This window comes from Lemur catta, chromosome 17 (assembly GCF_020740605.2).
Source record: "Lemur catta isolate mLemCat1 chromosome 17, mLemCat1.pri, whole genome shotgun sequence".
In the NCBI taxonomy this organism is placed as follows: domain Eukaryota; kingdom Metazoa; phylum Chordata; class Mammalia; order Primates; family Lemuridae; genus Lemur; species Lemur catta.
The window spans coordinates 22560597-22574907 of NC_059144.1; the positions used below are offsets into that span (position 1 = coordinate 22560597).

Below are 14311 nucleotides of genomic sequence, written 5' to 3' on the forward strand. Positions count from 1 at the left end.
GTGAAGTTTCAGCTAAATTGCTCAGGATGAGGAGGACGTCCTCCAGTTGTGGGAGTGAGAGGAGGATATTCCAGGTGACAGGAACAGCTTTCCTCCTGGGCCTTTACAGGGCAGGTTCCCCAAAGGAAGGTGGCTTCAGTACTTCAATGAGGCACTTGAGAAACCCAGGAGTCCAGCTAGAATTCAGACTTCTTCCAGAGCTACCAGAAGAGCACGATGTAGGAAATTGCTTTTCCAGCCTCCTGCAGGGGCCGCTGCTGCCCCAGGCTGGGGCTGCTGCCTCTGGACTCAGCCAGTCAGTTCTAAGAAAACTCCGAGGATGTCTTTGCTGGGGTGGTAGCGGGGTACACCCCAGACCTGCCGCTATCCAAGGAGTGGGCTCAAGGGTGGTAGTGCCTCCAAACCCGAAGAAATCATCTGAGCTCAGTCGCTGGCATTTGTGGGGAGGGAGGGGTGTAGTAGTCGGTACAGGTACTGAGATTTTTCTGTCTCTGGGTCACCACAAGTTTATTAAAATAAAAGGGACTGTGGGTAAATGCTGCCATCTGTGCTGTCCCCCCGCCCAACACACACACACCCCAAATCAGGTCCCAGACTGCTTGAAACTGCTTTAAAAACACTCCAAGGACTTAACTGCAAACCCACACTCCCCATGCTCCTGGGGCTTAAGATCTTTGAGCTCATTCCTGAGCATCTATCCTCAGGAAGGTGGAGTGGGCTGCTCCTTGAGGTGGAGGTGAGGACCCCTGAGTCTGCTCCGTGGACTGGAGGCCCCCTAAGCCTAGAGTCCCGCTGCGGGGCTCTGTGCCAAGAGTCCCTGTGAGCCATGGCCTCGAAAGGGCAGCGGTGATTTTTTTCACATAAATATATCGCACTTAAATGAGTTTAGACAGCATGACATCAGAGAGTAATTAAATTGGTTTGGGTTGGAATTCCGTTTCCAATTCCTGAGTTCAGGTTTGTAAAAGATTTTTCTGAGCACCTGCAGGCCTGTGTGTGTGTATGTGTGTGCATGTGTGTGTGTATGTGTGTGTGTGAAGTATTTTCACTGGAAAGGATTCAAAACTAGGGGGAAAAAAAAACTGGAGCACACAGGCAGCATTACGCCATTCTTCCTTCTTGGAAAAATCCCTCAGCCTTATACAAGCCTCGTTCAAGCCCTCAGTCAGTTGTGCAGGAGAAAGGGGGCGGTCGGCTTTCTCCTTTCAAGAACGAGTTATTTTCAGCTGCTGACTGGAGACGGTGCACGTCTGGATACAAGAGCATTTCCACTATGGGACTGGATACAAACACACACCCGGCAGACTTCAAGAGTCTCAGACTGAGGAGAAAGCCTTTCCTTCTGCTGCTACTGCTGCTGCCGCTGCTTTTGAAAGACCACTCCTTTCATGGTTTTTCCTGCCAAACCAGAGGCACCTTCGCTGCTGCCGCTGTTCTCTTTGGTGTCATTCAGCGGCTGGCCAGAGGATGAGACTCCCCAAACTCCTCACTTTCTTGCTTTGGCACTTGGCTTGGCTGGACCTGGAATTCATCTGCACTGTGTTGGGTGCCCCTGACTTGGGCCAGAGACCCCAGGGGGCCAGGCCAGGATTGGCCAAAGCAGAGACCAAGGAGAGGTCCCCCCTGGCCCAGAACATCTTCAGGCCAGGGGGTCACAGCTATGGCGGGGGGGCCACCAATGCCAGGGCAAAGGGAGGCACCGGGCAGACAGGAGGCCTGACACAGCCCAAGAAGGATGAACCCAAAAAGCTGCCCCCCAGATTGGGTGGCCCTGAACCCAAGCCAGGACACCCTCCCCAGACAAGGCAGGCTGCAGCACGGACTGTGACCCCAAAAGGACAGCTTTCTGGGGGTAAGGCACCCCCAAAGGCAGGATCTGTCCCCAGCTCTTTCCTGCTGAAGAAGGCCAGGGAGCCTGGGCCCCCTCGAGAGCCCAAGGAGCCGTTCCGCCCGCCCCCCATCACGCCCCACGAGTACATGCTCTCGCTGTACAGGACGCTGTCCGATGCTGACAGAAAGGGAGGCAACAGCAGCGTGAAGTTGGAGGCTGGCCTGGCCAACACCATCACCAGCTTTATTGACAAAGGGCAAGGTGAGGGGGCGGGTGGCAGGGGCACGGCTCAGAGGGAGGGGCATCTGCATGCATGGAGGGGCTTTCAGAGCCCGACGCTGCCCTGGTGGGAGATGGTGTGTGCATCTAACCCAGGGAGGGTGTCTGGGGACTTATCTCGCACATACCAGATCCCAGGCTGCCGCATACCGGCGCTGGAGGGCACCTAGGGATCACCAAGTCTAATTCCTGCAAGGTGCAAAGTGGGGCACTGGAGCCCGGAGAGGAGGCAAGACCTGCCAGCTGGTGGCAGAGTTGGAGACCAGACTCCAAGACTTGGTCACCGGGTCATTCTCTGTACCTGTGTTGCTTGGCCAAACTTCCCAAACTCAGGGGTTTGTAGGTTTTCTCAGATGGCAGAGAGAGAAATGAGTCCTTTGGTCCCCATGGTCTGCAACTGTGCCCTCAGGCTAGGGGGCAGAGGAGGAGGCAGGGTACATCAAGACGGAAAATGAGGCATCTTGGAGCCACAGAATGATGTTTAGATCTACGGGGAGGTGGCAGACCTAGGGTCTAACTCACAATGTGACCTTGAGAAAGCCCCTTCTCACCTTGGGGTCTCAGTTTCCCCATCTGTACACCTATATGGGGGTTGGATGGGGTGGTTGCTAAGAGCCCTTCAAATATGAAAACTTTACGTCCTGTCCTAACCCTGGAGAATACGGTCTCCCTTCACATCTTCCTCTGCCCACCTAGTATTACTGTCCCAGCTTTTCCTCTCCACTTGCCATGTGATCTCAGCAAGTCCCTTCCCCTCTCAGGGCCTCAGTTTCTCCCTAGTGTGAAGAGGGAGGTAGACCGCTGACTGCTAAGGTTGCCTACAGCTCCTGTGCTCTGGTTCTGAGCCCCGGGACTCTGGCTGGCAGGGTGGGGGAGGGGTCAGAGAGTGGGAGAGGCTCCTTATTAGAACAGCCTGTAGGGGACTGACAGGGGGTGGGAGGCATGGAGGCAGCAGGCCTGGCTGAGGTGGGGGAGGTGGCCTGGCTGCCTGCCCAGCCAGGGAAAGCTGTGACCCCTTGGGGGCTCATAAAATAAGTCCTTGTGCCCCCCAGCACTAAGGGAACTTGGGGAGGGGGAGATGGGAAGTTTAAAGGCCTAATTAGTCACCTTCTAGAGCAATACATGAATGTTCCCCAATGGCAAATTGGTATTTAGGAAGGAGGGCATGCTGATTCAGAGATACTACTGAGCTTCTCTCTCTTACACGCGCGCACACACACACACACAGCCTTATATGTATACACACATGCTGAATCACACACACATACACATGTAGCACATACACATTCTTACATACATGAAATCATACACACATATACATATATACATACCCTTCAGATATTCACACACATATATACATACCCTTCAGATATTCATACAAGCCCAATCATACATACACATAATGTGTCACTCACATGTACATTAACTTTCATACTCACACATGAACCCCATCACCGGGTAAGACACATACACAACAATCACTAGACTGGGAAGCCTGGGAAATTGGGTTGTAGACAAGCTTTATAGTTAACTCACTGTGTGACCTTAGTCAAGTCACTCCCCATCTCTGTGCCTCATCTGTAAAACAAGACTACTAAGATCACCCTTAAGAGATGGTGAAAACAGTTCAGGATCGGGTATAAAGAGCTCTAGGCTAGAGTTCTAATTCTGTTTTTTCCTGGCTGGCTGACCTTGAGCAAGTCATCTACTTCTCTGAGCCTCAGGTTTCTCCTCTGGAAAACCAGGGGTACTTTTAATGCCCACCCCACCCATCTCACAAACGAGAAACCATGCTAGAGAACGGATGGGAGGGGAGGGAGCTAGGTAGAAGGCTGCTGCATCTCTGGTACACATAGATCATTGAGACAAACACCTAAGTCACTCAAATCCTCAGCCACATCTACAGATAAACACCCCTACTTGGTTGGCTGTGAAAAAGGCTCTCATTTTGAAAAAGGCTCCAAGTGGTTTGGGTTTTGGCTTCTGTCAGAGTGGGGAAGAGGTTAAAGAAAGCTCTCTCACGGGGGAGAGAGCTGGGGCCCTTCCCTGCAGCCTTGAGGTGACTGACTCCCTTGGTGAGGTTGCAGGGAATGACTTCTGGGTGTTCTCTCTAGATGACCGAGGTCCTGTGGTCAGGAAGCAGAGGTACGTGTTTGACATTAGTGCCCTGGAGAAGGATGGGCTGCTGGGGGCCGAGCTGCGGATCTTGCGGAAGAAGCCCTCGGACAGGGCCAAGCCGGCGGCCCCCGGCAGTGGGCGGGCTGCCCAGCTGAAGCTGTCCAGCTGCCCCAGTGGCCGGCAGCCGGCAGCCCTGCTGGATGTACGCTCTGTGCCAGGCCTGGATGGATCTGGCTGGGAGGTGTTCGACATCTGGAAGCTCTTCCGAAACTTTAAGAACTCGGCCCAGCTGTGCCTGGAGCTGGAGGCCTGGGAACGGGGCCGGGCTGTGGACCTCCGTGGCCTGGGCTTTGACCGGGCTGCCCGGCAGGTCCACGAGAAGGCCCTATTCCTGGTGTTTGGCCGCACCAAGAAACGAGACCTGTTTTTTAATGAGATTAAGGCCCGCTCTGGCCAGGATGATAAGACTGTGTATGAGTACCTGTTCAGCCAGCGGCGAAAACGGAGGGCCCCACTGGCCACTCGCCAGGGCAAGCGACCCAGTAAGAACCTTAAGGCTCGCTGCAGTCGGAAGGCGCTGCATGTCAACTTCAAGGACATGGGCTGGGACGACTGGATCATCGCACCTCTTGAGTATGAGGCCTTCCATTGCGAGGGGCTATGCGAGTTCCCCTTGCGCTCCCACTTGGAGCCCACGAACCACGCGGTCATCCAGACCCTGATGAACTCCATGGACCCTGAGTCCACGCCACCCACCTGCTGTGTGCCCACGCGGCTGAGTCCCATCAGCATCCTCTTCATTGACTCTGCCAACAACGTGGTGTATAAGCAGTATGAGGACATGGTCGTGGAGTCTTGTGGCTGCAGGTAGCAGCGCTGGCCCTCTGTCTTCCTGGTAGCACAACCCAAGAACCCCTCCTCGCACTCCTGGAATCACAGAGGGGTCAGGAAGCTGCAGCCAGGGGATCCCAACAGCCTTGCTTACTCTCTGAGTGTGACTTGGGCTACAGGTCCCCTTCCATCCACAAGTCCCCCTGTCTGAGGACTTCTCCCCTCCTGCTGCTCTGACTGGCAGGGACAGGCCCAGGGAGACAGACTCTGACTGAGATTGAGACCTGGGAGACTATGTTTGCCAATGAGATTTCTCCTTACCTGGGCCTCCTTGGCCTCTGGACTCTCCAGAGGGGTCTGGTGCTATCCTAAGCATCTTTTGGGAGAGCCACAGGTGCCACCTCCACCTTGAATCACCTTTGTGCCTGGGGACTTTCTGCCCCTGGGGCAGATGAGATGCTGATTGGGCAAGGGTGGGAGATAAGGGGAGAGGGCTTGGGCAGGGGTGAGGAGTGTGAGGCTGTTAGACTGTTAGATTAAAATGTACATTGATGAGATAAAAAGCAAAACCATGCCTTAAACTGTGGCAAATTTCTTGTTTACTCTGGGGGCCCAGTGACCCCTCAAAGAATTACTGACCCAGGGAGGGGAGGTGGGTTGCCTCATGTATAAACTCAGTTTCCAGGGCCCAGTCCCCACCCCCACTCCTGGACGCTGAAGCAGAATGTGACAGAGAGTGCAGCTGAGTGGGGCCATTGCTCACCTCTAACCCCGTTCCTGTTCCTTCCAAAGGTCCCTGGGTCCCGAGCTCCATCTGTTCCACTGGGGCCTGGCAACAGAGTTAGCCTTTCTTTCCGACATTTCTTAGACAAGCTTGTTGTCTCTGAAATGAATCCCTAAATGGGAGGGAAATTGGGGATTTTATTTCCTCTAAAACCATCCCCACTATTTTCACTAGTATCTGTCCTGCCCCTGCCCCCCCATTCTCACCGAATTGACTGGGTGCTGTTGACAGGGCCCTCTGCCTCTCCACGTGGGACTCTGGGCTGCCAGGACCTCCTCCTCCGCTACTGGGGCATCTCCTTTTTGGCACTGACCACTGTTCCTCTCATGACCTCGTCTGTGTTCCTGCTACCTTCCAGCTTGACACTGTCACTACTGGTTACTGCTCAGCCAGCACCCCCCACCTCCTCACTCCAGCTCCAGAAACAGAATTGGAGCCCCTGCCCTTTATATTATATGTTATACAAATACCCAATTACATATCAGATAAATAATCTCCCCTCTCGCCCCAGACAGACCAATGCCAGGCACATCCTGACAATGTTTCCTGCTTGGGGCTTGGCCCAGAGTAAATGCTCACTCCCTTTTCTCAGCTAGAGTCTTTGGGGAGGACAAACTTTTGGGAGGGGAACATAGCCCTCTGCTGGGGAAATTTAGGCACCTGCGTCTTCAGGCTGAGGGCCCAAGTCCAGGTTCTACCTGGCTGAAGAGACACACAGGGAGGACCAGAAGAAGTCTAAGCCTGTGTTTCCCACCCAGGGTGCCTCAAAATTTTCCCCACCTCTCTCCAGCTGGGTCTTTGATTCCTGGGACTTCTAGCCAAAGCTATTTCAACAGCAGGGATGCCTGCCCAGGTATGGGCAGATCTTGTGTCCCCTTTCCTCTAGGCCTGAAACTTGGGTTGTCAGGACCTGAACCAAGAGCTCAGTGCAGGCAGCAGCCAACCTTTGAGCTGCTTCCTTAGCTTGGAGGCCATTACCTGGCCCTGAAAGGCCAGACTGAGACTGGAGCCCAGTCCTCCCTGGCCAGGCTTCGTTGTGTTTGGCTAGTGGCAGGCCTGGGAGCTCTGGAAGTAAACACGAGAGACAGAGTTCTGGTGTGTGTGAGAGGAGAGTGGGCCTGGAAGGGAGGTGCCGGAGAAACCCAGGAGTGGGCCGTGGATACACAGAGAGCAGTGTGGAAGCAGGGTGGCTGGAAACCCAAGGGCAGAGAGACAGGACGAAGGGGTCACTGGTGGGACTGGCTCCCCCAGGTAGTTGTTTCCTGGGCTGTGTGTCCCTGGTTTCTTGGAAAGTTTTGACAGAACTGAGGCTCCTCCCTGCCTTAGCCCATCAGAGAGCTTCATGTCACCTGAGCCACAGTGTTATTGCTGCTGAAGCCCTGGACACTGAATTGACTGTTGTGGCTTCACACCCTAGGAGCTTCCTCCCCTACCTCAACCTGCCCTAGAACTCTCTTTCACAAAGAAGCCGCTCAGACTGTGAACTCTCCCCTCTTTCCTACCCAAATCATTGTGGGTGGCAACAGCCCTTCCATCCTAACCCTTGGATCTGTTCGACTGCCTCCTTGGAAAATGCTCTTCCCTGGGCTCCCCCTCCAGCCCCAATCATAACAAGCTGCATACTTGCATGGTACTTTCTTGCCTCAAAGGGTACAAGGCTTATCTCATACTTGAGGGTTCACAAACACTCTCCCACCCATGGTCTCACAGCCCTGAAGGGCTGAAAAGGCTGCACAGTTTCAAAGTTCAGTTCTGTCACCACTTGGAGTTAGAGGCCTTGGGCAAGTAACTTAATTCCATGAACCTTGGTTTCCTCATTTGTTAAAGAAAAAAAAAAAAAAAACTAAAGTGGAGGCAAACAGTATTTCACAGGGCTGAAAGGCCCTCAGCACAGTAGCTGGCACAGAGGTGACACTTAGTAAATATTAACTGTTATCATTATTGTGCCTCAAACAGTCCTAAGAAGCAGGCAGAGCAGAGACTATTACTGCCACCCCCCCCCCCCCCCATATACACCTTTTACAGATGAGGAAGCCAGGGAGGCAGAGTGATAACTGCAGATCTCCTGCAGGTTTCAGTGTTTTTTATACCATTCTTACTACTCTTCTGGGCCCCTGACTCCCCTGACCCCAGTCCTGGCAAGCAGTTGAATCGCCTCCCTGGGTTTTGGCTCCCTGGTCTTAAAGTATTTCCATGGGGGATACACAGTGCTGTTAGTTTCTTGGGAGAAACAGCTAAGCAGAGTTTAGGGCAGTGAAAATTGAGAGGCCCACAGGGGAGGAAAGAGGAGAGGCTTCCAGTGCTCTCCTCCCCATATCTTGGCTGATTCCACATCTCCTGTCCCGGGATCACAACAGGAGAAGGAACTTTTCTAGGACTTGGAACTCACAACCTCAGCCTTCATTCTAACTCCACAACTAGTTCTTCCGATCAGAACACAGATGTGAGGAAGCATAGTAGGGAAGTGTTAGTCACACATGCTTGGGAATCAGGCAGACCTGGGTTCTAGCCCCTGGTTCTACCACTTCCCAGCTGAGTGACCTTGGGTAAGTTAACCACTCTGAGCTTCAGCTTTCTTACCTGTAAAGGAGGGATAATATCAAATTGACCGGGCCTAGGATTTAGGAGAGGGGATATTCATTCATTCAATCTTAGATCCAGTCATTCATTCATTAATCAATGAATATTTATTGTGGGTCTACTATGGTCCAGACACTGTGCTGAGTGTTGAGATACAATAACAACCACAATTATTAATGTTTATCAAGGGCTTACTATGTACCAGTTACTTGTGCTTAGCACTTTACAGGAATTCTCTGACCCTGCAATGATCCTGTCCTCAAGGTCTATGTATAAATGGAAGGGAAAATAAAGATTCCAAAGGACGTTAGGATAAAATAGGCTGGATCAAAGAAGATAAAATAAAAGAGGGAAAACAGTCAAATTATTCACTCAATTCATGAAACCAACTGCACCAAGTACAGAATGTGATTTCACAACTTCAGATGAGAAAGAAATGGTGTTGTAGGTGGCTGTGAGCTCAATGGAGCTAAGCAAACACCATGTGGCTGCCTAAATGCTAATACATGTGTGGGCTTCATTAATAGACATGTAGCATACAGACCTAAGGAAGCTGTGGTTCTGCTTTGTTCAGTGATTTTCTGACTTTTTCATCTAAGCCATAGTGGGAGGGGTTGAGGAGGACAGGGTAGTGAGGGGTCTAGAAACAATGTCTTGTGAGATTCACCTGAAGAAACTAGAGACAAAAAGATAGGAGAAGAAGAAGAAAAGGAAGAGGAAGAGGAGGAGGAGGAGGAGGTGGAGGAAGAAGACAACTTAGTGGGAACATGATCACAGACTTCAGGACTGAAGGACTACCATGGGTAAAAGAGAAATGATTGGTTTGTGTGGCTCCAAAGGACAGATCTGGGCCGGGCGCGGTGGCTCACGCCTGTAATCCTAGCTCTGGGAGGCCGAGGCGGGTGGATCGCTCGAGGTCAGGAGTTCGAGACCAGCCTGAGCAAGAGTGAGACCCCGTCTCTACTAAAAATAGAAAGAAATTATCTGGCCAACTAAAAATATATATACAAAAAAATTAGCCGGGCATGGTGGCTCATGCCTGTAGTCCCAGCTACTCGGGAGGCTGAGGCAGTAGGATCACTTAAGCCCAGGAGTCTGAGGTTGCTGTGAGCTAGGCTGATGCCACGGCACTCACTCTAGCCCGGGCAACAAAGTGAGACTCTGTCTCAAAAAAAAAAAAAAAAAAAAAAAAAAACAAAGGACAGATCTGTACACAAAAAGAAGTAAAGGGTAGCCAACTGTTGTCATGTATTGAGCAGTTCCTGGTGCCAGGCACTGTGCTCAATGCCTTCGCCCTTATGTCATTCATTTCTTGCAACCATCTTGAGAGATAGCTACTATAATCCCCATTTTACAGATGAGCTACTATACTATATTACTTCTTAGACAGATTTCAGATGAATTTAAAGGAGAGCTTTTTAAGTCTAAAGATGGAATAGGCAAAATACTAAGTTCTCTATGGTCAAGGAGAGCTTAGATAATTACTTGAGAAACTCAAAAAGGGATTTGAGCATGGTTTAAGTTAAGAGAAAGCAGCCGAGACCAGGTACAGTGGCTCATGCCTGTAATCCTAGCACTCTGGGAGGCTGAAGTGGGAGGATCTCTTGCGCTCAGGAGTTCAAGACCAGCCTGAGCAAAGATGAGACCCCGTCTCTGTTAAAAACAGAAAAAATTAGCTGGGCATGGTGGCACATGCCTGTAGTCCCAGCTACTTGGGAGGCTGAGTCAGGAGGATCGCTTGACCCCAGGAGTTTGAGGTTGCTGTGAACTAGGCTGATGCTACAGCATTCTAGCCTGGGTGATGGAGCAAGACTATGTCTCAAAAAAAAAAAAAAAAGAGAGAGAGAGAGAGAGAGAGAGCCAAAGCAAGCAGCAGTATAGGAGATGGTTGACTAGATAAATACTAAAGTTTCCTCCAATCGTGCACATTGAACATAGGTTAGAGCTCTGGTGACAGACTGGCTAAAATCAAATTGCAGCTATGCCTCTTACCCTAGCTGTGTGACCTTGAGCAAAGTCATCACATCTTTCTTTCCTCAAGTCTCCTCACATATCAAATGGAGACAAAAATGGTTCCTATATCACAGAGTTGCTGGAAGCGCTATATATAATGCATATAAAAAGTCCTTTGAACAATGCCTGGCCTGTTTAAGCACTCAATAAGCTTTACCTACACTTACTGATAATGGGGGAGTCAAGACCAACAAAGATGGAATATTAAATAACATAAGAAGTAAAGAATGATGTGAGAAATATATGCTAGTTTAACTCAGGCAAATAAGAGAAAGAAAGTAATTAAATGCTCAAGTGACAAATGAGTGGAAGAGTGGAGAAAGGTGGTAGAAAGGCTTCATGAAGGATAACGGGCTTTAGCTGTGTCCTGAAGGTTCAATGAAGTTTATATATGAGGGCTTGTCTTAGTTCATTTTCTGTTGCTTTAACAGATTACCACCAACTTAGTGAACATTTATTTAGTTTACAGTTCTGGAGGGTGGGAAATTCAAGAGCATGGTATTGGCATCTGGCGAGGGCCTTGGGCTACTTTATCCTATGGGGTAAGGACAGAGGTAGAAGTGAGCACATGAGACAGAGAGGGGCACCAGGGGCCGGACTCCTCTCTCAATAACTACCTACTCTTGCAATAATGACATTGATCCATTCATGAGGGCTCTGTCCTCATGACCCAGTCATCTCTTATTAGGGCCCACCTCCCATCAGTGTTGTGGTGGGGATTAAATTTCCAGCACATGAACTTGTGGAGGACATATTCGAACCATAGCAGGGTTGAAGGAAGATATTTTCAGCAGAAGGACTATATTAGAAAATGAATAGCAGTTAGTTTACAAAGTGTGGAGTGCATATCCTCAAAATCATATCATGTTGGTGATTGTTTCCACTGACTCCATGAGGGATGGCTTCATCTGGGAACTGCCAAGTCCCTTAGTGATGGGCACATGAGGCTGTCCACTTGCCTTCTGAGGGATGCTGACTTGGAAAACAGAGAAAACTGAGCAGCCAGGGCCTCAAAGGTCAAGCATACCACTGGAGAGTTGCTGGGGAAGGAGAACAGTAGTAAAAATTGGTACCAGGAACTCCATGATATGTGCAATATATTCTGGATATCCAGGTTGTACTCATAGTAAAAATGATCCTTGAAAATTATTTAAATATTGTACTCTCTCTTCTATTAATAAGTTAAATATAACCAATTTTTCCCTCCAATATCAAAACAGTTTTTTGATTGAGGAACCATACAAGCAGTTGGCATGCACGTAGGGGCCATGTTGTAAGACAAACATTTATCTTTAAACAACAGAATCACATTCGGCCTGGTGAGATGCACATGCTATGAAAGGCAGGAAACAAGATCAGCTACAGAAGCAGCCAATTCACACCCCCTTCTCAGGCACTGCTAGCTGATTCTTCTTTTTCTTTTCTTTTTTTAAAATTGTAAAAAAAACCATAACAAAATTTACCATCTTAACAATTTTTTAATTTTTATTATTTATTTTTCTTTTATTTTTTGAGACAGAGTCTTGATCTGTTGCCTGGGCTAGAGTGCAGTGGTGTCATCATATCTCACTGCAACCTGAAACTCCTGGGCTCAAACTATCCTCCCGCCTCAGCCTCCTGAGTAGGTGGGACTACAGGCACATGCCACATCTAGCTAATTTTTTCTTTTTTTTGAGACAGAGTCTCGCTCTGTTGCCTGGGCTAGAGTGAGTGCCGTGGCATCAGCCTAGCTCACAGCAACCTCAAACTCCTGGGCTTAAGCGATCCTACTGCCTCAGCCTCCCAAGTAGCTGGGACTACAGGCATGCGCCACCATGCCCGGCTAATTTTTTCTATATGTTTTTAGTTGGCCAGATAATTTCTTTCTATTTTTTAGTAGAGACGGGGTCTCACTCTTGCTCAGGCTGGTCTCAAACTCCTGACCTCGAGCGATTCACCCGCCTCGGCCTCCCAGAGTACTAGGATTACAGGCGTGAGCCACAGCGCCCAGCCTAATTTTTTAATTTTTTGTAGAGATGGGGTCTCACCACGTTGCCCAGGCTGGTCTCAAACTCCTGGCCTCAAGAGATCCTCCTGCCTTGGTCACCCAAAATTCTGGGATTACAGGTGTGAGCCACCGTGCCCAGCCCATCTTAACCATTTTTTAGTGAACAGTTCATTACTGTTAACTATATATTTACATTGTTGTGCAAGACATCTCTAGCACTTTTTCATCTTGCAAAACTGAAACTCTATATCTATTGAACAAAAACTCCCTATTTCCCTGTCCTCTCAGCCTCTGGCAGCCACCCTTGTACTTTCTATCTGTTTTTTTCTCTCTCTCTCTATTTTTTTTTTTTTTTTGAGACAGAGTCTTGCTCTGTTGCCTGGGCTAGAGTACCATGGGGTCAGCCTAGCTCACAGCAACCTCAAACACCTGGGTTCAGGCAATCCTCCTGCCTCAGCCTCCTGAGTAGCTGGGACTACAGGCGTGTACCACCATGCCCAGCTAATTTTTTCTATTTTTAGTTGTCTAGCTAATTTCTTTTTATTTTTAGTAGAGACAGGCTCTCACTCTTGCTCAGGGTGGTCTTGAACTGCTGACCTCAAGTGATCCTCCCACCTCGGACTCCCAGAGTGTACTTTCTATCTGTATGAATTTGACTGCTCACTTGCCTCATATATGTGGAATCATACAATATTCGTTTTCTTCTTTCTTTTATGTTTTCTCTAAGAAGTCAAGTAAGTTAAATGGGTACCTAATGTGACTTCATTGTATTTGTTGAATGAATGAACAATAACTGTCTTCAAAAGGAGCTTACAATCTAGTTGTACAAACAAGCATACAGACAAATAATTTCCATTTAAAGTGTGCTATGAGAAGTGTGGAGGTTCCTCAAAAAAGTAAAAATAGAACTACCATATGACCCAGCAATTCCCACTCTTAGGTATATATCCAAAGGAAGGAAATCATTATATCAAAAAGATACCTGCACTCCCATGTTTATTGCAGCTCTATTCACAATAGCCAAAATTTGGAATCAACCTAAGTGTCTATCAGTGGATGAATGGGTAAAGAAATTGTGGTAATATACACAATGGGATATTACATAGCCATAAAAAAGAATGAAATCCCACCATTTCCAACAACATAGACGGAACTGGAGAACAGTATGTTAACTGAAATAAGCTGAGAACAGAAAGACAAATCTCGCATGTTCTCACTCATATGTGGGAGCTAAATATTAAAATAATTGATCTCATGGAGACAGAGAGTAGATGATGGTTACCAGAGGCTAGGAAGGGTAGTGAGGAAGGGGTAATAAATTGGGGATGGTTCATGGGTTCAACATTACAGTTAGATAGATATTATAGAATGGACAATATTTGATAGCACAACAAAGTTACTGCAGTCAAAAAGAAGTAATGGTATACTTTAAAATAACTATAATAAAAGAGTGGAATTGGAATATTCCTAAGACAAAGAAATGATAAATACTTTTGGTGATGGATATCCCAATTACCATGACTTGGTTAATACACGTTATATGCCTGTATCAAAACATCATATATACCCTATAAGTATATATGACTATAATGTACCCATAGTAATTAAAAATAATTAAAAAAATAAGTGCTCTGAGAGCATGGAATAGAAAGAAGCTAATTCTGTCAAAGGAAATTAGAAAGCAAAGAAATAGGAGGTGTCATTTAAATTTTCTTAATTAAGACAAGGTCCTGCCATATTTCCCAGGCTGGTCTTGAAATCCTGGGCTCAAAGAATCCTGGATCCTCCCCCACCACCCCAGCCTCCTGAGTAGTGGGGGACTACAGGGGATCTCTGCTGTGCCCGGTGTCATTTAAATTAGGCTTTGGAGAAAGAAGTTTGCCAGATG

At 48.5% G+C, this 14311-nt stretch overlaps 1 protein-coding gene across 1 annotated transcript; it reads left to right on the plus strand.

Moving 5' to 3' along the window:
- The first annotated feature begins 803 nt into the window (after positions 1 to 803).
- Positions 804 to 5640, plus strand: GDF5 (growth differentiation factor 5). Its single transcript, XM_045528730.1, has 2 exons — positions 804 to 2092; positions 4225 to 5640. Exons 1-2 carry the CDS (start codon positions 1468 to 1470, stop codon positions 5097 to 5099), a joined length of 1500 nt encoding a protein of 499 aa, XP_045384686.1. The 5' UTR covers positions 804 to 1467; the 3' UTR covers positions 5100 to 5640.
- Positions 5641 to 14311: the final 8671 nt, after the last annotated feature.

Coding starts and splice junctions, on each gene's coding strand:
- GDF5 (XM_045528730.1), top strand. CDS start 1,468: ATGAGACTCCCCAAACTCCTCACTTTCTTGCTTTGGCACTTGGCTTGG. Junction 2,093..4,224: donor CTTTATTGACAAAGGGCAAG/GTGAGGGGGCGG, acceptor TGTTCTCTCTAG/ATGACCGAGGTCCTGTGGTC.